At 39.6% G+C, this 24,842-nt stretch overlaps 1 protein-coding gene across 7 annotated transcripts in view; it reads right to left on the bottom strand.

Moving 5' to 3' along the window:
* Positions 1-24,842, bottom strand: part of LOC126297429 (F-box/LRR-repeat protein 2) — a 274,474-nt gene that overhangs the window by 43,874 nt on the left and 205,758 nt on the right. For all 7 annotated transcript variants that reach the window (XM_049988252.1, XM_049988248.1, XM_049988250.1 and 4 more), the window contains 2 exons: positions 11,660-11,727; positions 4,313-4,442 (listed from right to left, as the gene is read on the bottom strand). In XM_049988252.1, coding sequence (XP_049844209.1) covers positions 4,313-4,442; positions 11,660-11,727 — 198 coding nt within the window. The remainder of the gene's footprint in view (positions 1-4,312; positions 4,443-11,659; positions 11,728-24,842) is intronic.

Raw genomic sequence — 24,842 nt, 5'->3', positions numbered from 1 at the left:
TTCTTTCATCAAGAAAAACTTAAAAAATGAAAATAAAGTTATATTTTGTTATTTAATGTGTGTAAATATATAAACGGCCTTTTTACTTTGACTGTATCATGTGGAGCCCAAATTCCAATTTATTAAGTAAATTATTTCTATTTAACTGTGATACTATTATAAAGTATACCATACTAGTTTCTCAAATGTTTTGAAGGACAAATTATGACACTACGGTAATTGAGTGGTAATTATTTTCCTTTTTCCTGACTCCCTTCCTTAAGAGATTGTTAACAGTGGCACATTTCAATTTGGTGAAAAACGTTTCCTTGCTAGTGGTGCATTATACATGACAGTAATGGTTCAAATGGCTCTGAGCACTATGGGACTTAACATCTTAGGTCATCAGTCCCCTAGAACTTAGAACTACTTAAACCTAACTAACCTAAGGACATCACACACATCCATGCCCGAGGCAGGATTTGAACCTGCGACCGTAGCAGTTCTGCGGTCCCGGACTGCACTGCCTAGAACCGCACGCCCACCACGGCCGACATGACAGTAATGACACTAGTTATTAAATAAAAACAAATCTTCAGTATTGCATTTCAAATTTTCTAGGACATCTCCAGCACACATGGTGAGGCAGGTAAGAACAAAAAAACTCCAAATACACAGTTATTATAAATGACTGAAGCAATTTCATAAATCTACTGTGGCTGCATTGAACTGATATATTGTCACAAATCTCTACACTCACAGAGGAAAAACTTTTTTTTTCTTTTTTTTCAGCTGCACTTCAGATTTCTGTCACAAGAGCACTTCTATGAGCAGCTAGGTATGACAACGACAGGTGCTGAGAAAGTGTATGTTGTGCTTGAAATGCATTCATTCGTATCAGCCTGCCATAACAGTGCATCGACCCTTCAAAATTAAGTTCAACAAATATCCACCAGCTGTTAACTCCATTTTGTGACAATATTCACACTTTAAAGCTTCAGGATGCCACTGCAAGGGGAAATCAACAGATCAGCCTGCAGTGAGTGAGGAAACGGTGACCACATGTGGGTGAGTTTACATGTAGCCCACAGGAGTCAACAAACAGAGCAGGCATAGGGCTGATCATATCACAAGTAACCATTTTGAAGATCTTGAGGAAATGAATGAAGCTGAAGCCTTACCACTTGCAATGGCTACAAGCATTTACTCCAGATGACCAAGTCAGCTGCTTCGAATTTTTGGCAGTTTCCAGACCCCATGGAAGGATGTGGGTTGTGTGAGAAACTCATCTTCAGTGATGAAGCAAATTTTTTATGCACAATTTGGAATCGGGGGGGGGGGGGGGGGGGGGGGGCGGCAGGAATCACTATGCTATTGCGCAGCACATTTAAGATTCACCAAAAGTTAATGTGTTGTGTACAGACTCATGGTTTGAAGTTTACAGACCCTTTTTCTCCTGCAAAAAGACCATTACAGGACAAAATGTAGCAGGATATGCTGGAAAATTGGTTCATGTCACAACTGGAGATCTACAGTGTGGACTTTACTTACAAACAGGATGGTGCTCCATCCCACATCCATCACGATGTTCACAATTTCTTAAACAGAAAACTGAGAAACTGATGGAATAGTCATGGTGGGGCTGATGATCATCAATTTATGTCATGGCCTCAACGATCTCCCAACCTAATCCTATGTCAAATAATATAGCTACAGAAAATCTGTGAAATCACTTTACTCATTTATAATAATCTTGTATACCTGAACCAATAAAAATATCAAGGTGCAGTTTTCACTAAGTTATTGTAACCAATGTAGCAAATTTCCTAACAAAAGCATATAATTTTTAAATTTTATAGCTGGCAAGTTACAAGAAAAACTTTCTTTTTTTTAATTTTCATACAGAAATATATAATTTTTCACTGGCACTGGAACAAGTTTTCAGAGAGGACTTGAAGAAAACAGCATATATGGAAATTTATCAAATAGTAACAAGTTAGCACCACTACAAACCACTGTGAGGGGAAGAGATCACACAATAGTGTGCCTTATTGTGTAGACTGCATGGGCACAAGTAACTCACACACAGTTAGTTTGCTTACCTATGGGCATTAATCTCGTAATGTATGTGGTCTGATGATGTGATGCTATTCATACATTCACAATATACACAACAGTCAAAAAAGTGGATAGGGCTTTTGTTTAGAGCCAATGTCATCAGACATTAGAGCAGCAGTGGAACAGTATGTTGTTAAAATCTTCTTAAAAGGCTATTTTCAATGTCGCACAAGAAGGTATATAATTCCATAATGAAGTCTGTTTCATAATTAGGCAGCTATAAATGCTGAAAATTAATTATGTGCATCAGAAAATATGCATAGTTGTTCTCATGTTCAGGAAGAGGATTGCTGTGCACTTGTTGGAAACTTTACTACCTGAAAGAAAACTGTAGTAGATACATGTTTCCTTCTCATTTCTCCTGCCAGAAGCTTTCAAGCCATCTCACTAAAGTCTCCACAAATTGTTAACTGTTTCTTCTTGTCTGAATAATATCTTAATAATAAGAGCAGACTTCTCATAAATAGCCAAAAGTTTCCCATTGCAGATTTGTGGATCATCACTACAAATCGAATATACTTCACAAAGAATTCCTACACACATGCTTGTGTTCTGACCTAGACAAAAACTGCTTTGCTCAACATCTTTTAACATGTATGATGTATGTAGCAACATCTCTATCTTCTTCTCATATTTGGACTCTACATGAATATAATTCTAGCTTTAAACCAATTATGTTTAACTTTACCATCCTGCAGTTCATGGTGTTCAGGCAGGAGCAAAATTTCTCCCTCATAAAACTCTGTTGATTTCCTTAAGATACAATGAAGCCCATCCATCTCACTTTTCAATTCCCTTGTGTTCTAATCAAACAAACCCACCTCACTTTACCAAGAACAATTTAACTCAGCAATTTGTTAGCACTATATAGTAGAATGAAGGATGGCATTCAGAGTTATGTATTCTTATTTAATTCATGGATAAATGGTAAACTGTATTACACCAATTAGCCAGTGTTTGGAGGGAAGATGGAAGATGTAGGCATAATGATTTAAACTACCATTAAAATAAATGCATAAGTGGGAGACACTGAGCTAGGTGGCACAATGATTAAGACAGGACCAGGTTTCAGTTCTCTCTCTGTCTGGCCATCCACATTTATGTTTTACTGGAATTATTTAAAGTAATCGCCAGCATGGAGCCTACGAAAAAAGGACAAGGCCAATTTTCTTTTCTGTCCTTACCCAACCCACACTTCTGGTCTGACTCTAAGAGAGAGAGAGAGAGAGAGAGAGAGAGAGAGAGAGAGAGAGAGAGAGAGAGAGAGAGAGAGAATACTACTAAATACTTATTCTCCATTGCTTGCCAAGTTATTCAACATTTCAAAATTCCCCTACAATTTCCATGCTTTTGCTTAATTTTCCATGTGTTAACAAATTAATTAAACAGATCTGCAATTGGGTTGAGGGTTGTTAATGGCTAGTGTCTTGTGTCACACTATTTGGGATGTATTACAAACAAACATAAAGTAAGGTCCCAGAATGAGCTTGTCACACAGTCTCCTAAGATACTATGTCTAAGAAAGAGCACTAAATTGGTAAGTGCAGGTAAGAAGTCCTGGCACATCTGATGTTGAGATAGAAAAATCTTTTTTGTTCCCAGACCAAATCAGTGGTTTACAGTCTATTGACTACAAGAAAGTCACTGGTATTGTTACTGTACAGCTAATCTTTATTCTTGCAACAAAATGTGAAATAATTGTTGTCAAAGATGGAAAGTCATTTATCAGTGAGCACTTTTACAAGTACCACTGGTGTTTGCTGATTTGGCATCAATTTTGACAATGAGTGAGTTTTGCAAGACTGACAAAGGTACAGATTTCAGGCAGTTAAGTGTACAGTAACATTCCTCATCTCATCTGCTGTTTGAAATAAAACATGAAATCAACTACCACATACATTTATTACTATGAAATTTCTACTGAATTTTATTACTTAAAAAAGTGTTTTTCTTCTTTGGGCCCATTTCTATACATCTCTTCACATTAGATCACAAAAAAATGCAGAATTTGAATTTTCACAATTACTAAGAGTTCCATTTCAAGTGTGTAATATGACATTTTATTTTACCACCCATGTAAACTGAAATGTCACAACTCACAATACAGCCCAAATTTTGAAGTACTAGTATGAAGAATTAAGATGTATAAAGTTTTTCACGTCTCAGACGTAAGTATGAAACTTCCTAGTTTCTATAGTGAATTTGGCAAGCTTACCTCAACATCTGTTTGGAAGTCAAATAAATCAATCCTCTGCCAGTTGCTGCCATCAAGAGCCAGTACATTCCAAGCTTTAGAAACTTGTGCACATCGACACAATGAAACTACATCCAAATAGGAGAATATTCTGTAAAAGATAATATCATCAGTGTCAGTTTGTACAGAACTGTGTGAAAGTTTTAGAGGAAAAAATGAAGAAGAAGAAGAAGCAACACATATATTTTACATTCATTACTATCCAAATAACAGTAGCCCAAAATAAGCATAATTATTAAAACAATCTTGTCATTGAAACGTCATGGCAGATTAAAACTGTGTGCTGGACCGAGACTCTAACTCAGGACCTGTGCCTTTCGCAGGCAAGTGCTCTACCAACTGAGCTATCCAAGCACGACTCACAGCTTTACTTCTGCCAGTACCTCACCTCCTACCTTCCAAACTTTACAGAAGCTCTCCTGCGAGCTGTGAGGACGGGGCATGAGTCGTGCTTGGGTATCTCAGTTGGTAGAGAACTTGCCCACGAAAGGCAAAGGTCCGGAGTTTGAGTCTCAGTCTGGCACACAGTTTTAATCTGCCAGGAAATTTCATATCAGCGCACACTCCGCTACAGAGTGAAAATCTCATTCTGGAATCTTGTCATTGTTATTCTAAGAGCTACTACAGCATATGCAATGCATTAAGCAGCAAATAAAGCTCTAATTTCTTTTAATTCTTTTATTTCAGTATTTTTTATAAATGACACAAAAGTTGTATTTGTGGCAGTATTAAATTTATACAGTACAAAGTCCAGTCCATTCACTTAACACAAACTGAAATTACATACCACATTTACCAATCAAGTTGATGACATCAGGAGTGACTAAGAAGTAATAGAAGTGCAAAACTAGCCTTATGGTCCATTTTTCAGAGAAATGTGTCTTTCAGTACATTTATATAGGGTAGGATTGTTCTAACACTTTTTTTAGGAATCTTTACTACATGTGATGATCATAGTTTAACTGTTGGAATTCTTAACACAGCTTTTATTTACAAAAAGTGACTGAAGTGCACCAATTACTGCTTGCAACTCTAATTACTGAGTTTGCAGCTTTGTTTCTTGTTTATCAGCAAAGAGTTGCTGGATCAGCATGTCTGCAGTTCTGCGTGTCCTGTTTCTCTCTGGGTATTTAATATCCTGAAGAACAAAATGTCTTTCTAGGTTGGAAACAGTTCTGCTAAATGATGAAAAGTGTGAAGGTTGGCAAGGAGTTGAGGTGAGGGATCAGCTAGGACCTTACTACAGTATCATGCTACAATTCACTGAAAGTGGTATAGAAAATCAAGAAAATGTAGACATTATAACGGCCACATGTCATGAATGACTAAGAGTGTACAGACTTATTATTGGAACATCTTACTTCAGCACACATTAAGATCAGACATATTTTTTCCACATATTTACAGTGAGCAGAGCCTTGGAAGGGTGTACGATTAGGGATCAACATCCTGTCAACAGCATGGACATTAGATGGTTGGCCGTTTGGGGAAGGAGACCAGACAGAGAGGTCATTGGTCTCATCGGATTAGGGAAGGACGGGGAAGGAAGTTGGCCGTGCCCTTTCAAAGGAACCATCCCGGCATTTGCCTGGAGCGATTTAGGGAAATCACAGAAAACCTAAATCAGGATGGCCGGACACGGGATTGAACCACCGTCGTCCTGAATGCAAGTCCAGTGTGCTAGCCACTGCACCACCTCGCTCGGTCACACTCATTGGAGATAGAGCACAAGCTCAGACTGAGGACAGAAATCGGCCCTATCATTTCATAGGAATTATCCCTGCAATCACTTTAAATGATCTATGGGAAATTACAGAAAACCGGTATTGGATAGCCAACACTTGCTCTCCTGAATTCATGTGCCGGATCTTACCACTGTGCCTCATCCCTTGGTGGGAGCGACAGATATGTGGAAAAAAAGAAGTTATAAGACTGTAGATATATACATATTGAAGTACCTACAATAATGCTATTTTACTGATTTTACTATCATGCTATTATGTTTAAGATGAGGAGTACTTCATTATCATACAAGAGGAACAGTCAATATTCAGGGATGTGACAGGAACAATTATTCAAAGAAAAAGGGTCCATTAAACATGGGCTCTGAAATGCATACCTAAAATAGCTACGAGCACTTGTTTAGTACAAGACACATGTTACACAACTACATACGGAATGTACTCCTCCACATATGGCTCCAACGATTTATTGAAGTAACATGACCTGTGAACCTTAAATTTCCAAACCTGAACTCAAACAAGTTCTGTAACCATGCAACATCAAAATTAAGAAACAGACTTCATGGAAGGAAGAAATGAAGGAATGGATTTGATGTCCCAGGTCATTAGAGATAAAAGGAAGAGTAGGATTTAACATTTCATCGACGATGGGATCATAACAGACAGAGTAAAAGTCCCTATTTGGGAGGGACTGATCGAAATAGCCCATATCCATTTTAAGGAACTGTTCTATCACTTGCCTTAAGTGATTCAGAAAAATTACAGAAACTGAAATTTAGATGAGCAGATGAGGATTTTAACTGTCATCTTCTTTAATATGAGTACTGCATCTTACCGCTGCACCACCTTGCCTGATCGCTACAGATGGAGTATTAGCTGTCAATGATGTAACGATATAGCCAATTGTTGGAGTCAAAAGTTAACACATAACTACATAAATTTGCAGTCTCCAAAATTGCTGTTTGATCTTAAATGAATTGGTGTTAAAATGTTGAAAAACAAGTAATTAACAGGTTGAAGACTCACAACTACATGGTAGTAGGGCAACTAGAGTACATTTTATAAAGGGAGCCCTATGTATCATTAATGTGTTTGTAGATATGTTTTATCATTTTTAACTGCCAACTATCATTTAGATCTGCATCAGAAGGTGAAATAAACTTCGTCCACCACTTAGCACCATATAAAAAGCTGGAATTGCAGCTACAGCCACTATCCACAATGTGTATTATTTTTGTTACTGCCTTGCACTTTGCGCTACATACTATTCTGCTTGTCAGATCCTCTCTTCTTATTCAGAATCTGATAGGAAGCTACTATTTATTAGTTTTGTTCTGTTCTAAATTGGATGTAAATTTTAGGGTTACCATCTCTGTTACTTAATTCAAATACATACATAGAGCAAAAAACTGTTACATCGCATTTACTTGCCAGGTGCATGTTTTGCTGTAGTTTCTTCATTGTAACTGCATACTTGTAATAGAATATCTACAGAATTCAGATGCTGTGTACAGAAGTGAACATAGTTGCCCATATGCTGCACTCACCTTAAAGCACTGTCAATGATACCATGCTGTCTTCAACATGCCATTTTTTGTTGTAAATATATCCATATAATATAATGGATTTAATTTGTCAATGTGAGGGTGTGAGGGATACAGTAAACTGGCAGTGGTGCATTGGAAAAAAGATGCTAGACTCCCAGGGGCTGTTTGCGAGTTCTGATACTGAGCTGCCTAAACCCACAATGAGAATTAGTTTGTGGTTGGGTCAGCACTCTCAAGTCCATTTGCTATTTCCATAAGCCCTGGCTCGAGACCAAAGGCACCACTGACAGCTCATGTATCAAGTAGGGCAGCTTAACTTTTCTTTTCTGTTTCATTTGTTCTACTTTCCCATCCCTTTCCCTCCTATACGATTTGTATAGACACAATGCAGCTTTATACTCATCACTTATTAGGTGCCTCTGGTTTTCAATAAGTAGTTAAAATCCTGCACCATCACTTCTGTAATAATCTTTGCTGATGATTCATTAGAGTAATGCATATTATTAAGGAACTGTAGGCCTCTCTTGGCAGTTCAGGAGAGCTTTACACATGGAAGGCAACTACTCTGACATGAACTTAGGAATGGGAGGGGGGGGGGGGGGGGGGAAGACAGAGGTTGCATATTACCTTTCACACTCTTAGTGTCAATCTCACACACCCTGTAATGTTAGAGTGAAAACTAAAGAAGAAAATGCAGAGCTTAGTTATCAAAGAAGACACTTTCATAAATTAATTGTTCAGTTACTTATTGATCAAACTGGGGCTGACATGACTTATAGTGAAATGAAGGATAGATTTCTAAACTCTTATTAATTAAGACAAAACTACAGTTTCATTGCTACATGGAATTAGAGAAAAAAGATTTAGAAATGATTGTCCATGGGAACTAAGAGTGAAAAGTGGGGTAACTGATCCTGATGGATTTCCTGTTAAACTGTACATTGCACTTGTACTAGAGCTCATCTCACTTCTTGCTGCTACAGTAACGCATCCTACATGATATAAAGATAGCACCACAGAAATGTATTGGAGAGATTTACACTGTCTTTTATAGAACGGAACATTCTGCCAAAGTAGCTGTCTTGGCAGTCAGAATGACTTCCTGACAAGTTTGGTACACCATATGGGCAATGAGGTAAGTAAACATATGGTGATTTCAAAAATAGTTGGCAATTCCCCATATATGGTTTGAGTATGGGATTAGTGACTATTCATTGGTTGCTTTTGATAGTGAAGGTACATAGTGTACCTGTTCCAGCCAGTTTAAGAGTTATGTACTCTGGAAGGAAAATTTAGTACTGCAGAATATTAGGAGTAATCTGGACATAAGGTTCTTCTCTGTATAGTACTTCACAAGATATTCGTGCAGCATATCACTGATTAGGAAGCCAGATGGGTAGGTAGTGAACAGTTTAGTTTAACTGTCTGAATGTTCTGTGCATCATATTTGTGATATCTAATGTAGAAATATCCATTGGTTTACAAATATAATACAATTTCTTCCATGAAAATATCGCTGCAAGCTGGGGGTTTGCAGGATCAGCTTTCAAATGCATCTTAACCTAAATTTTAATTGGTTACCAGATCTGTTTGGAAATTCATCTACAGAATAAAAGAAGTTATCAAGTAAAACTGATTTAAATTTTTTTACGTCAATACTACCTCTAACTCTAAAGGTAAGTTCATTCAAAATCTTTGTGCAGCAAGTCAGAATTATTTTGTAATCACAACAGTGTAACTAAAATGCTCAAACTCAAATAGAGGACAGTATGGAAAAGAACCTACTGTAATGGCAAAAAGATGTCTTTGAACATGAATGTGATAATGCATTGTATTTATATATGCTTACCACACAAAGATTTTCTACATTTCATGTGTACATACATTTTGTAAGAAATACAAATGCTTCCATTGCTGCAACTTCTGATCTCAGAAAAAATAAAAAGGTCCACCATCAACCAGTATACACTGGTCAGCCAGAACATTATGAACACCTACCTAATAGCCAGTATATCCACCTTTTGCATGGATAACAGCAGTGACGCATCATGACATGGAAGCAATGATGCCTTGGTAGGTTACTAGAAAGAGTTGGCACCACATATGCACATACAAGTCGTATCATTCTTGTAAATTCAAGGAAGGGTGGTGATGAGCTCTGACACCACGCTCAATCACATCCCAGATGGGATCGGTCAGGTTAAGATTTGATGAACTGGAGGGGGCCAGCACATCAGTTGGAACTCATTGCTGTGTTCCTCGACCCACTCCATCATACTCCTGGCTTTGTGATATGGCGCATTGTATTGTTGAAAAATGCCACTGCTGTCGGGGAACATGATGATCATGAAGGGTTGTATGGGGTTTGTAACCAGTGTATGATACTCCTTGGCCATCTTGGTGCCTTGCATGAGCTCCAATGGACCCATGAATGCCCACGTGAAAGTTGCTCAGAGCATGATAGAGCCACCACCAGCTTGTCTCCATCCCGGAGTACAGGTGTCGAGAAGCTGTTCCCCTGAAAGACGACAGATCCGCGACCCACTACTGGCATGATGAAGAACGTATTGGGATTCATCAGGCCATAAAACACACTGCCTCTGCAGTCATAGTTACTGATGTCATGGTGTTAACATTGGCACGTGCATGGGCCGTCAGCTGTGGAGGCCCATCACTACGAGTATTCAGTGCAATGTGTGTTCAGACACACTTGCACATTGCCCAGCATAAAAATCTGATAATAGTTCCATCACAGTTCTGTTTTATCAGTCTGCCCAGCCTACAATGTCAAACACCTGTAATGATGGGCCACCCTACCCCACGACATCTGGGCATGGTTTAACCTTGGTTTTCTGAACGTGTTGAAGACACACACCACAGCACTCCTCGAACAACTGACAAGTCCTGCAGTTTCCTAAATGCTCATGCCGAGCCACCAGACCATCACAATCTGCCCTCAGTCAAACTAATATAGATTGCACGCCTTTCCCATTCTACACGTGGACAGCACACTCACTGCACTGTGTGCGTGTCTGACAAGTAGTATCACCAAGATGGGTTTATGTTGGTAGTGGATCAGTGGTCATAATGTTCTGGCTGATCATTGTATTTCACATCTGGCACATGTAGTTTGTTTCTATTATCAAACTATGCAATCCAGAGGCTGCTTGTGAGTGTTATTGTTTGTGGATAACAATATGTTAATATTATAATGGTGGAAGTTGTATCAGCACAGTATAGATCATTGTGTGTTTACTGTTCACCTAAGAGAGTTGTTCCTGCTGAAACAAGATGAATTATAGTAAAAATGAGATGAAACCAGATGAAGTAAGGTGAAAAACCAATTTGAAAACAAAATATAATGTACATGAAAATGGAATGAGACCGACGTCAAAACAGAAATAAAAATAAATAAGATGACAATAACTGTGTGGGGTGGAGGTCAATGTGTAGACATGAGTGGGGAGAGGAGGGGGGGGGGGGAGAGGGAGGAAGTAGCAAACATGAATGGATTAGGCAAGGTCAGTATAGTGCATTTATCAATATAGGGAGGGTGAGATAGCTGTTGAGTACGAGGTGTGAGAATGTGCGTGTGATGAGGGCAAGAGCAGGAGAAAATGGGAAAATAGTATGGGTGAAGGGAAGTGGTGCGATCAATTTAAAGATTCAGCAATATATGTGAGGCTTTTTTTCTAAATCTGAGGAAATGTTATGATACACCTAGATAGAGTGAGAAGTATTTTGCATAGAGGTTTAGCGCTCCTTACTCAACTTTTTTAGTAATGGTATTAAAATTCCTGCTTTAAATACAGTCAAAACATGGCTGTATTTTTTTTTTAAAGTTTGAGCGCACATATCTGATAGTTGCTGTAGATACAAACTAGTATGAAAGGCTCTGCAAAGCAGGGATAAGTGGCAAATTTAAGAAAAAAACCACCTATGTGCCAAAACAGGATAATACAGATATCCTTTCAGGGTTATTTTACAGAAAATTAATTATAATAAGCACATTATCTTACCGAAGGAGCAGTTCCTTTGGCAGCTTCTTATTGATCTGTGCCTCATCATCAGAAAATACTCTTGTTAACTGTGAGAAAAAGAAGAAAAACATCTTTGTTAGTTACAGAAATGTAATAAAAAATAAGGTCACTGGTTAAGATGTGTTATGCAATCTTTCTTACATATAAAAACAAAACAAGAACATTGTTTTTCTGTCTACTGCCATCATGTGTGAAACCTTCTTAGCTACACACACAAAATAATTAAATAAATACTGTTTAAATGTTTTTGTTCTAATGGTAAGTAAACATCTGTGTATCAGTGATTTAATGAAAACTGAACTATAGGTGTCTGAAAAACTTAATCCTTTCCAGTACAACACATTTTTATCACAGTACTGTTCTTTACATAGTAAATATAACTCCTCTCTAAAACACGGCAGTTTTGAAAATGACAGATTTTAAATGTAGCCAACATAATCAGTTTCATATACCATGTGTTCGATTTTTCCAATAGGCAGTCTGTAAGAAACAACTTTATGTTAATATAACATACTTGCTTCCCAGGGTAATACCAGCAGTGTTAGTCATCTATTTTTCAGTTTGCTTAAATCACTTAAGCCACAATAATGAATCAAAATTGAATCTCAAGTTTCTTGATGAGCTGGGCAGTAGAGAAAAAAAATTGACTAAAATGTTCTATAAAATCTCTTCACAAAATTTATCCTATTATTTCAATATAAATCTATTCAAGCACTGCTGGAACCAAGTAAAAAATGCAAGGAGTACCTAATGGAACCAATCATATTAAAAACTTTTGAAAACAATAAGTGCAACATACAAGTACAGGATGTCTACCAATTGAAAAACAGATGTGAACATGAAATAGATCTTATTAAATATCACAAAAGTCATTAATAGAAATGCTTTCTGTAAAAGAGAACAATTACATGAAAATAACTATCAATAACCATTGCAAATTCATAAGGGTAGTCTCAACATCAATCACAATGTTAGGTAAAAAAAAATCATCCTTCACTCATCTTCAAGGTGGGAACAAAATTTTTAAATGAATCTTTCCCATCATTTCTTACGAAATTAAAATTAGTATGTGAACATATGTTCAACCACTGTGGTAGGCTAATTTACATTCTTTTCTCCCCTCATATGAATAAAACTGCTTTAGTGTTGCAATGCTAAATTTAGATATGACAACTGTGCCACTACTTCTAAAACACAAATCTACAACAGTCAGTTTTCATTTCATTTGCTGGGTTACGTCCCACTAGAGCCTTTTCTTTCACTCACAGAAAAGTCAGCTATACTGCTGCCTGTAGGGATAACTTGAATTCTGCATGCAACAATTTATAAATGTGTTTTGTGCTAAGAAATACTGTAGTGCCTCCTACAATATTGCTGATTTCAGTTCTGTATTAAACATGAGACTAAGCACACCAGACAAAAAATTAATTCCCTGCAGGAGACGACATGCTAATACCATGTAGCACTACTGCTGGCCCAGGTAATGACATCAGTTTGGTGAGGTCAGTCGTTTAATAGATAAAATTTACAAGAATTGTTATTATATGGAATGTGTCAACAGAACAAACATGCAATACTTATACACAACTCAATACAAAATAATATTTATATGGGTGCACAGTGGCCATTTACAGTTTTTAGTTAATAAGACGTGGGATATTTCTGACAGTAGCAAATGTGTGAAATGCATTTTTTCAAAGTGTAAAGCTAGCCCATGTGTGTAAAATCATTCAACAACATTCACAAGAGCACCATTTACTATTCTCTCTATTCATACCTCTTTGCTAGGCTTCATGACAATGCTTGTATCATCTGAAAACAGAATTAGTTCTTTCTCCTGAGTCAAATAACATAGCACATCATTAACATGAAGCAAGAACAGTAGTAGCCCAGTGATTAAACCTTGTGGGATCCCTATTGTATGACGACTCGGCATCCCTCTCTGTATTACTCGAAAGGGGTAAGATACCTTTCTGTATTCTGTTTCTTAAATAAGAGCCAAACCAAGCTTTTGAGGAACTATGTGTTTCATAAAACCTTCAGTTCTTTACATCTAAGGCATACTCCAATAAACATAACACATGTTCAGGAAATAATAAATAGAGTGGAAGCTGGAAAAATCACATTTTGAAACTCCTAGCACAAGTTAGTTCAACCACAGTTGCACTTGGAATCATTGCAACCCTAGGAAGAGACAAGTAATAAGTTGACATATTTTGCAAATTTGCAGTCAATAATGCCATAGGAATAATATTCTGGGATAACTCATCTTTAAGAAAGATTTTTCATTGCTCAAAAAGCATGCTGTGTGGCGCTCACCTGCGATCATTTTGTCGGAATCTGTTTAGGAAGTTGGACATTTTCACTACTGCTTCACAGTACATTTATTCCCTCACTAAGTTTATTGTAAATAATCCACTGCTGTTCAAAGTAAAAAATGATGTACATAATTACAATACCAGAAGAAAAGCTGACATTCATTAGTCCACATTAAGGTTGTCTTTAGCACAAAAAGGGGTGCAAAATGATGCAACAAAAATTTTTGATCACTTATTAAGTGATATAAAATGTCTGACAGATAGAAAAATAAAATCTGAAAACAATCTGAAAACGTTTCTACTTGACATCTCCTATTCCATATAAGAATTTCTGTTATTGTAATGCCTAAAGGTGGCTGATAGGGATTACTAACTCACATCTGTACATTTAAAATAAATAATGGTCAGCATGTGGCCATATTTATAACTATATCTGTTGCTTGAATGTAAAATGGGACTTGTTGCCAGCCGCTCGGGCCGAGCGGTTCTAGGCCCTTCAGTCTGGAACTGCGCTGCTGCTACGGTTGCAGGTTTGAATCCTGCCTTGGGCATGGATGTGTGTGATGTCCTTAGGTTAGTTAGGTTTAAGTAGTTCTAAGTCTAGGGGACTGATGACTTCAGATATTAAGTCCCATAGTGCTTAGAGCCATTTGAACCATTTGGGAATTGTTCCACATAATTACAATTTATTGAGCACATGATCTGTTGAACATGTAACTGACTGACTATTACGATTAACACAAATGCCTTTAGTAATCACAGAAGATCCAAGTTGGTGATTCTGATCATTCAAAGGTTTTATTGTGTTTTCTGTAACTGTTTAAACAGAATGGCCCTTTTGAAATCCAAACTGTGAGTGGTTAAGTATCAAATTACTAAACAGGTGCGTGGCAACCCTCGAGTACATTAGCTTCTCAAACATTTTAGAAAATGTTGTAAGGAGTGACATGTGGTGGTAGTTATTAACATCTGTGGAGTCACTCTTTTTATAGAAGGCTTAACAATGGCATATTTCAATATTTCTGGGAAAATACCCTGAGTTAATGATGCATTACATAAGTGACATAAAAAAAACTAAACTCCATCTGAAAAGGCTACAGATACAGAAGGCCCAACGGTACTGACTGACCACTGTGTCATTCTCAGCCAACAGGCGTCCCTGGCTACAGAGATGGAGGGGCATGTGGTCAGCACACAGCTCACCTGGCTATTGTCAGTTTTCGTGACTGGACATAAGTGACAAAGAACATTCTACATCATAAGGTGTATGAAATTTTACTTTTTGGAATCATAATGACTTTCCTTGTTTAAGATGGGCATGAGAGATTTATTTTTTCTTCACTCAGTGTTCTCTGTATTGCTTCTTTGTTGTATTGTTTTGCTTTCTCTTTTGGACTATCTACATCTATTTCCTCACATATTTTAAAAAAGTAATTATTAAAAATACCTGCCACACCAAAGTGCACAGATACCTTCAGATATACCACATCCAGCCAAAGCCATTCATTGATGATTAGATACTGTAAAGCCACAAAATTGCAGTGATTTTGACTTCTGTGTTTCACCTGCTGTTCCTAACAAGTACAGACATTTTCTGTGGGATTAAGATGGGGTGATTTAGCCAACCAGTCAAGGTGTGGTACGACGACCTGGTGTTTGATACAGTTGTTGTCAGTTTTAAATGTAAAAATGCTACATTTGGTCATCAAGAACACTGAACTGAACATCGTGATTCATGTTCACGGTAAAATGAATGCGTGGACTCCAGCCATACTACGGAAAAACATATACAAAATTTCAAACAACACACAGTGTGGGTTAAATACGTCATTAGGCCACTGGTGTACTAAATGCCTCGCATTCATCTGATAAGGGGAAAAATCATGAACACACACACACACACACACACACACACACACACACACACACACACACACACACTCTCTCTCTCTCTCTCTCTCTCTCTCTCTCTCCATTGCTTTGTGTCAGTGGAGGAGGATCATGTGGAAGTCCACAGTGACTTGTTTGCTCTTAAGTCTTAAGAAAAAAAGAGGGTGGTTAAAGAGGTTTCTAATGCATGCCACCCTTGTTATACACAAAACTTCAGTGAGGAAGAGGAATTTTAAGAAATTACGTGAGATACTGTCCAAAACAACAAAGATGTATAATAGGTAGAATATACCATTCTGTTCCTACAATGGCATTAAAAGTGCATTTACATTGCAAGATCGCTTTTCACTGAGGCCGTAATACTCCACGAACTATGCTGTTTTAGAATCTGTGTAATAAAGGGTCCTGGACTAATTGAACATCTATAATGTCAGGAAAGGGATGGTAGATTGGCACTCATTTCATCCACATCACTGTTACAGACTGTATTGCTGGGACTAGTGATCTGAAGATAAAACACATAAAATGTCGTGTGTATTTCTCCACCCCTTCTCCCATAATTAACTAAAAGCCAAGCTCCAAGAAAAACATTGACAGACAGATTGCTAAGTAGGTTCAAATTTTTTATGAAGAGAGATAACCTGTACCTTGAAAGTTTATCACAATGATGACAGTCAACTTGTGAAGCAAAATAGTGAATGCTACAAATACATATGCCAAAGAAACAATATAGAAAGTCACTTTACTTACAAAACATACAATGTGGCACTCGTATTAGAAGAATGGAAGGATTTTCTTGGTGTGGTACTGAACATAGCCTTGAATTTAAAGGCAGAATTAGTTGACTATTTTACATAAGACTCCATTTTTCAAGGATGTCTTTTCTCATATCTCTCTCTCTCTCTCTCTCTCTCTCTCTCTCTCTCTCTCTCTCTCTCTCTCTCTCTCTCTCTCTCTCTCCCCCTCTCCCCCCTAATATATTGGATGTGGCATTTAGTTCCATCTGTCACAACTCAGGAGGGAATTGTGGGGTGGGGGGGGGGGAGGGGGTGAAGAACATTAGTGAATATATTGACAGTAAATGCAAAGAATTTATGTACAAAAAAGAAATGTGACTATAGATGAGAGCACATTGAGATTCAAAGGAAGAATTCAGTTCAAGTTCTACAACCCAAAGAAACCTAAAAAGTGGGATTTACAAGTTTTCTGTCTGTGTGAGTCAAAAAATGCCCCCCCCCCCCCCTCACATTCCATATTATGGAAATACAACTACAGAAAGTCTAATTCATCCTGATTTATATTTTGCAACCCGAATACTGGGTCTTTTGGCACAGCAATTGGTAGCTTGTGCAGGTGGTTCAGACTATCGCATCTTTACTGAAAGGTTCTATACAAATCCTCAACTTGCTCAGGAATGGCACAAAATGAAATTTCATCTAACAGTTCAGTCTTCTAAGAACAATTTTCCAAGTAATTTGAAGAAGACCGAACTTGCTGAATATGAGTTATGTGGTAAACAAAGTGAGATTAAAATTACGCCATTTTCATTCCATGACAAGAGATGCTGAGTACATTCTTTTGTCCTCAAATCAAATTCAGTTGATCATTGGTTATAGAAAGATGGAGCCTCTGCAGTTGACACACCATTATTTTGGAATATGTTAAATTTATGGTAGGAGTCCAAAGAGCTAATCAGTACTGTGGTTGCTATGGCTTTACAAGGCAGTCATGAAACTGGTGGAAAAAATTATTCTTCTGGTTGATTGAAGTTCTGTGAAGAGCAGTTATAGTCTTCACTCAATAGAAAAAAAAATCTAATGTGGAGAACAACTGTACACTAACTTTTCCTCCAGAAGAAATCTAATCAGACAGCTAGTCAGCCAGATGAGAAACACAAATTCAAAGAGAAGAGAAGAGGAAGACGATCATCGCATAACACTGAGGAGAGACTAAATGGGAAGATGCATTTTATAATGCAGACTGAAAAAAAAAAAAAAAGAAAAGAAAATCAACAGAAGATTACATGGTTTGCAACAAACACAAGCAGAAAAGAGGAAGAAAAGAAACAATTTTCTACTGTGAAACATGCAAGAGGAGGCCTAGACATCACCCAGGAGGATGTTTTAAGAAGTGCCAAAAAAAAAAAAAAAAAAAAAAAAAAAAATTACAAATAACCATACAAAAACACCAACATAGTTTCAAAAACTAGTGTAAAAGAAACTAAGGCTGTCAAATGACCTCATATCATTTTTTTTAAACAGCATTGTATAACCTCTACTGCCTTATATCCTTCCCTGTGTAAAACCAATAAGTGTTGGGGAGAATGTAGTGAACAAAAAGTTGGACTGGAAAGGGTAAATGTATTCTCATTATGAACACTGTATATGGAAAGTGATTCACTCAGTAAAGGCTTCAATTTTTCCTGTAAAAAAAGTGTGGTCTTTATGGTCAAGCAAAGTGTGAATCTCAGGGTGCAGATATGACCTGAGCTCAAAATAGGCCGAACCTGGTTGAGGGGATTATCAGATGGAAGATAAAGACCAGTTGAGAATTACGTATCTCTGTACCATAGCGAAGAGTGTATGCTCAGTATGATTTTTTTGTTTCAACTGACCAGAAGGCCAGATAACCCTATCAAGAATGTTTTCTAGGTGTATTCTGAAGAGCTACAAAGTCGACGTCGTCGTCATCGCCGCCGCCACCAACACGTTGCATTGCATTGCGTTACGTTATGTTATGTTAAAGAGGGCCCCTTGGTAAACCGTACCACTACACTTTAGGAAGCCTGGACATCACTCAGGATGTTGTCTTTTAAGAAGTACCAAACAAAAAAAATTACAAACAACTATACACAAACACCAACGTAGTTTCAAAAACTAGTGTAAAACACACAACCATTACATCCCTTTAATACGATCGTCGTAACTAGCATCATTTTCATGTTGGAAAATATAATCAATTGTACAAGTGTACTAAAAGCATATACATACAGAGCACATTGTTTAAAAAAATCGAATAATTACTTCTATGTTTTAAAAGCATAGTGGTCATCACACTCCAGATTTGTCAGATTAGTGAGCACCAACCCTGCTTCACCTAGGTCCCCATGATCAGCAAACCGATGTAGGTAATCTAGACATACGATGTTGACAATCAATGACAGAAGATTCGAACGGCAGGCGATAATCAACGTATACATCCTTACGGATTTAAAAACGAACTTTGGCACTATCCGAAGTTGACAGTGTCCTGTACTCTACCTGCTTGAAGAACTCTGGTTTGGAACACAACAATTGAGCATGCCTGACTATTCCTGTTGATGAAAAAGTTTTGATCATTCTACATGCAATTAAGGGGTATTTATTTATTTGTAGTAACAAACCTGGTTTCATTGAGTGTTACAGAATTAAACAGCAAACTATCAGATCAGCATAAGACTGCAAAATGCCCAGATAATCAGAGTAATTCCTTACTCCACAGAAGCTATGAATTTTACAATTTCTCTTGTAGTTTTGCTCCCGCAAATGGTACAAAAAGTTTAGGGCTTGAGAACTATAATGTGTGCTTTGTATTTCTACCATACTGTGTATATCATGCAAGAGATAGGCAAGCATTTGCAACACTATTTGGGAAATCCATTATCTGTCACACTGTACGTGTAACTCCGTTGTCAAACTTGATCGTATGTAGTATCACTTGGTTTTATGTCCTTTTTAAAGAAGTACATTGCTAGATTTGCTGTATGTTTCTCCATGAGAATGACAAAGAACATAAATGATAGCTGGCAATGCATTACTTCAAACACCAAGTAAAACTACATTCTGCTTTACGTAGCTTAGATGCCCATGCACATTATGGTATCAGCTTACATTCAATGGTGCTTGTTTAATTCATTCGTCATTCTTACCATCAGTGGTGGCATGCATGAGCAAATAATGGTTATTTGTTTGGAGTTGTCTGCATTGTTTTTAACACACTACTTAAAGGTTTGACTAATATAGCATCTTATTTATCGATTTTACTGCATGTAATGGCGTTGTTTTTTCATGACAATCTAATGAATCAGTAAAGCAGAGGAGTAAAATAAAGCAGATGGGGGTGACAGTAGTTTTGCTCAATGACACAGCTAAGCTGTCATGATTTTTTGCCCAAGTTCTGAAACTAAATTATGTTCTCCTTCACAAATCTGCGACATCCGAGTAACATCGCGTGGGCAAAGAATCAAGAAGATTTTCTGAGATATACATTCCTAGGAGTACACACAAACAGCTCCTGTGAATGTAGTGCTCTCTCTGCTTATCATAGACTTCGGGTGTCAACAGTTATCTTCACTTCTCTCAACACAAACTATCGAACTGTCTTTGAAACTCAATGGCGCAAGTTTTTCACTTGGTAAGTTTCATCATCTCTTCACCTCATTCCATTTTTCATTGAATCGGTGATGACGAGTACGCAAGGTCCACGTGAGGGAGTCCTGCTTGATGTAATGTCGTCGCGTGGACTACGCCAGGAAAGAATTATCTACGTCAGTTTTGTTGTATATGGCACAGTTAACAAAACTTGGCTCTTTCAGCTACATTACTGACCATACCAGTTGGTGCGTAAGATCATTACCCCTTCACTCCAACACATACACAAACAAGACTCATTAGCAAGTTTTGGGAAACCTGAAATACAATTCGAGGTCTCTCCTGATCTGTGAAGTCATCTTATATCAATGTTACTCGTACGCAATCACATGTGTACAGATTCAGGGAAGAAATTTTGCACTTCGCTGCAGTACCTGAATGTTCACGGCAACAAGAATCGTAGCTTTTCTTTCAGATGATTGAAGATGTATAGATATCTCTGCAGGGATGAAGTGAAGACATGTTTCAATTAAGTCACAAAGCGGTCCTGCATTTTATCAACAAAATTACTTTATTTCTTAAGCTTTGTGATAATATGCCCAATGTCTGCAACAGAGCTATGAAATCTATCACAGATGGATGGGTACCCGAACTTCAATTAAAAGGTGAAGGTACAAAGCTTCGTTTATAAATGTTACACTCATACGAGGTGTGTGTGTGTGTGTGTGTGTGTGTGTGTGTGTGTGTGTGTGTGTGTTTAGGCGCGCATTTCTGAAGGTGAAACTGGGACTAAGATGCTGCCAGTAGAGCGAAGGCAACGAAACGCAGTAACTAGGCAATACAGGATACGAGGAATTTAATATGGGAAGTAAGAAGATTCCAAATTGGAGGGGAAGGTGACATCTCTTCAATCTCAATATTCTTTGCTCCCTACGTGAGTATAAAAGAAGTTACGTTTCAAGTATATGGAACTCGCGAACTGTCAACCGCAGCGGGCGCAGCCTCTTCTGCGCCGTTCACCGTAACGGCGCTAACCTAATTTAACCTAAAACACTGGGGCCGTTTGACCCCACGATCTTGTCCGCACGGGGACAACCGGACGTGCTCGATATTGCTCTTCTCAAGGGCATCGGGCACACGACCGCCGAGACGCGAAACGTCCTGTCTTCCGACCACGTACCGGTCATCTTTGGTCTCGATGTGGTCGGAGCTTCTCTTCGAGAGAGCCATCAGAGTTATCGCAGGCTGGACACCGAGCCCTTTTGGACGAAAGCCCTCGAGCTCCTCGAGGACGCGCCAAATCCCACGGAGGTAGGAGGGGGGGGGGGGGGTCGGTCGCCGCCCTAGCATTCTTCACCCGATGAATACTCCGAGCAGCAGATGAAGACACGCCGAGATATAGCCAAGGGCCACAAGACTTCTCGCGTCAGCTACCACGCCATATTTGGTCGCGATCGCCGATTCGTGAATGGCAGCTCACTTGCCAACAAGACACAAAGCGCCACTTAAAGCGCATGAGACGGGAAATTAGGGCAGCATTCGAGCAACACCGGAACCAGGACAGGGCAGACCTTGTATCTACGCTCAATCCGGAGGACGGCAGAGCACGCAGAAATAGTTCAAATGGCTCTGGGCACTATGGGACCTAACATCTGAGGTCACCAGTCCCCTAGACTTAGTACTACTTAAACCTAACTAACCTAAGGACATGACACACATCCATGCCCGAGGCAGGATTCGAACCTGCGACCGTAACAGTCGCGCGGTTCCAGACTGAAGCGCCTAGAACCGCACGGCTACACCGGCCGGCGTATTGCATGCAGGGTGGTAAAATCCTTCCTACACCGGCGACTGCGAATGCCGTCCCTACAGTTCGGGAACGACTTCGCAGGCGACCCGGACGCGAAAGACAGCGCTCTGGCTGACGCGTTCGCAGCGAACTTCACACCGGTTGCCGACGTCATCGACGAGGAGCACATAGGCGGGTCCACGAGCAACTACGAACCTTCGGCGCCGCAAGGGATGAAGGCGACGTTAGCGAGACGATAACGGAGGAAGAAGTTGCTGTACAGCTTCACTCGATGAATCCCAAGAAGGCTGGAGGCAGCGACGGCGTCAAAGACCTCCAGCTGAAGAACCTTCTGCCTGGAATACACCGGCTACTTGCCGATGTTTTCAACGAAATCCTCCAATCAGATGCCTACCCCTTTGCATGGGAACATGCGGATGTCATAGCCATTCTGAAATCCGGCAAGGACCCACGCCAGGTATCCAGCTACCGACCCATCAGCCTGCTCCCGTCCCTCTCGAAGGTTTTCGAGAGGCTGTACGCGAGAAGACTGATTCAGCACATCATCCAGGAGGACATAATCCCGGACGAGCAGTTCGGGTTCCGAGAAGAACATCCCACCAGCTCCTGCACGTGGTAGAACCGGCGATGAGAGCACTGGAAACAAGGGAATTCCCTGGGGCAGTGTTCCTAGACGTCTCCCGACCGTTCGATTCGGTGTGGCCAGAAGGTGTCGAGTTCAGACTTTTTGAACATGGCATACAGACATCCCACGTGACGCTACTGCGGTCGTACCTGTCTGAACGAATCTTCCACGTGAGAGCCGACGACGGTACGTCTACAGATCGGCAGATACGTGAAGAGGTGGCGCAAGGGTCGGCCCCATGCTGTACTCCCTGTACACTGTCGACGGTCTGAACGTGGCAGGCGTCGAACTGGAGCTGTACGCGGGTGATACAGCCCTGTTCACTCGCAGCATGAACGCCCAAGTGCTGAGTAACCGCCTCCAACGCGGCTAATGGGCAAGAAAGTGGCGGCTAAAATTTAACTTCACGAAGAGGCAGGCAGTTGTCTTCACGCGGGACTCTTGCGGCCAGGTCTTCCGCCAGTCGAAATCCTGGGAGAACCTATCCCATGGAGTGAGACGGGGAAATAAGTAGGGATTACCCAACACCGCATGCTTACCTGGAAGCACCACATTCGTGATGACAAAGGGAGAGCAATAGGACGCCTTCGCGCCCTGTATCTGCTGCTAAACTCGCAGTCGTCGTCGTCAGCGCAACACGGCATCACGCTATACCTAACTTTGGTTCGCCCACTGTTAGAGTATGTGGCCGTGGTCTGGGGACAAGCTGCAGATGCTCACATTGTGACTATGTAGCTGATACAGAATCGCGCTCTGAAGCCTGCCAAGCATCTTCCGAGGCGCTATTCGACCCGCCAGCTCTACGAGGACACCGCGATCCTGCCGCTCCGAGATAGGATCCGCGTCACCGCCAGGAGGTTGTACGAGAAAGCAGGCCACTCCCGAAACCGGCTCATACGAGGACTGGGCCAACAACCACACCACAGGCCAACCACGCTTTGGCCTGACCTGCTAAGGGATTAAGTTTTACTAATCCCCCCAACAGAATGTTTTACTTTATTTACAAGTATCCACCAGCAAGGTCGAACGAAGAAGCCAGGTAAAATTTTCTCTCCCCCTTAGGAACTGCAGGAATGACAATTCTGTCTAAACTGCACCATCTCGAGCCAAGGAACCGGCTCGTCATATTGCGTCAGTGTCCGTAGATTTTATCATCACCTTCCAAAAGCCCTGGGAATTTGATATGGAAAGGCGGAATCGCATGGAGCTCCTGAAACGAAGTTCTGAAATAAACTCTCTCTAACAAAACTATCTTTTTACTGAAAGTTTGTTCCTAGTAACTATAGCGTGCCTCCGGTGGCTGGAAAGCGGCAACTAAGAGATAGTACTAGCTACTGCTTGTGACTGGTCCTCAGGGAGGTCGCTTTTAATTGACACAAATGTGGCGTTGTTACGACAGGAGGTGGTATATGATCCATAATTTACTTTCAGCTGTCACATTCCCAGGAAATTCATCCGAACGAGCCCGCAGCTCGTGGACGTCCGGTAGCGTTCTCGCTTCCCGCGCCCGGGTTCGATTCCCGGCGGGGTCAGGGTTTTTCTCTGCCTTGTGATGACTGGGTGTTGTGTGATGTCCTTAGATTAGTTAGGTTTAAGTAGTTCTAAGTTCTAGGGGACTGATGACCACAGATGTTAAGTCTCATAGTGCTCAGAGCCATTTGAACCATCCGAACGAAGAAATATTAGTGTTACGTCACATTGATGCCAAAAAAATTAGAAACGGTTCACAAGTTCTTATTACTGGAGGATAGGGAAATAATTCGGCTGTGTCCTTTCCGAAGAAATCATTTTGTTATTCGCCTTATTCCTAGCAATACCAAAGAATTTTCCGTAACTCGCATTACCAAAGGGGGAGAGGGTACTTTACGCCCAACATGAGAAAAATTTTTAAAATGCAGATTTCGTTAATTGTTGTTGACTTTCACTCACAATGTCCTTTTATAGAGATATATGCCTATGTAAGGTGCTGAACACTAAAAAACTGAATATTACTTTCACTGGGGAAAGTGGTATCCACTACCAGTAATTAGAGTTAAGCCAAAAATTTAAGTTTACGTGAAACATTTAAAATATTTATGTAATCAGGTAGGAGAATTCAATAGAAACAATAAATATTTTTTCATAATTTGAAAACATATAGTAAATGAGTAGATAACAATATTTTCAAAAT

This window comes from Schistocerca gregaria, chromosome X (genome assembly GCF_023897955.1).
Source record: "Schistocerca gregaria isolate iqSchGreg1 chromosome X, iqSchGreg1.2, whole genome shotgun sequence".
Lineage (NCBI taxonomy): Eukaryota > Metazoa > Arthropoda > Insecta > Orthoptera > Acrididae > Schistocerca > Schistocerca gregaria.
Note: the sequence above shows the minus strand (reverse complement) of the source record. Positions and strands in the feature narration are given on the sequence as shown.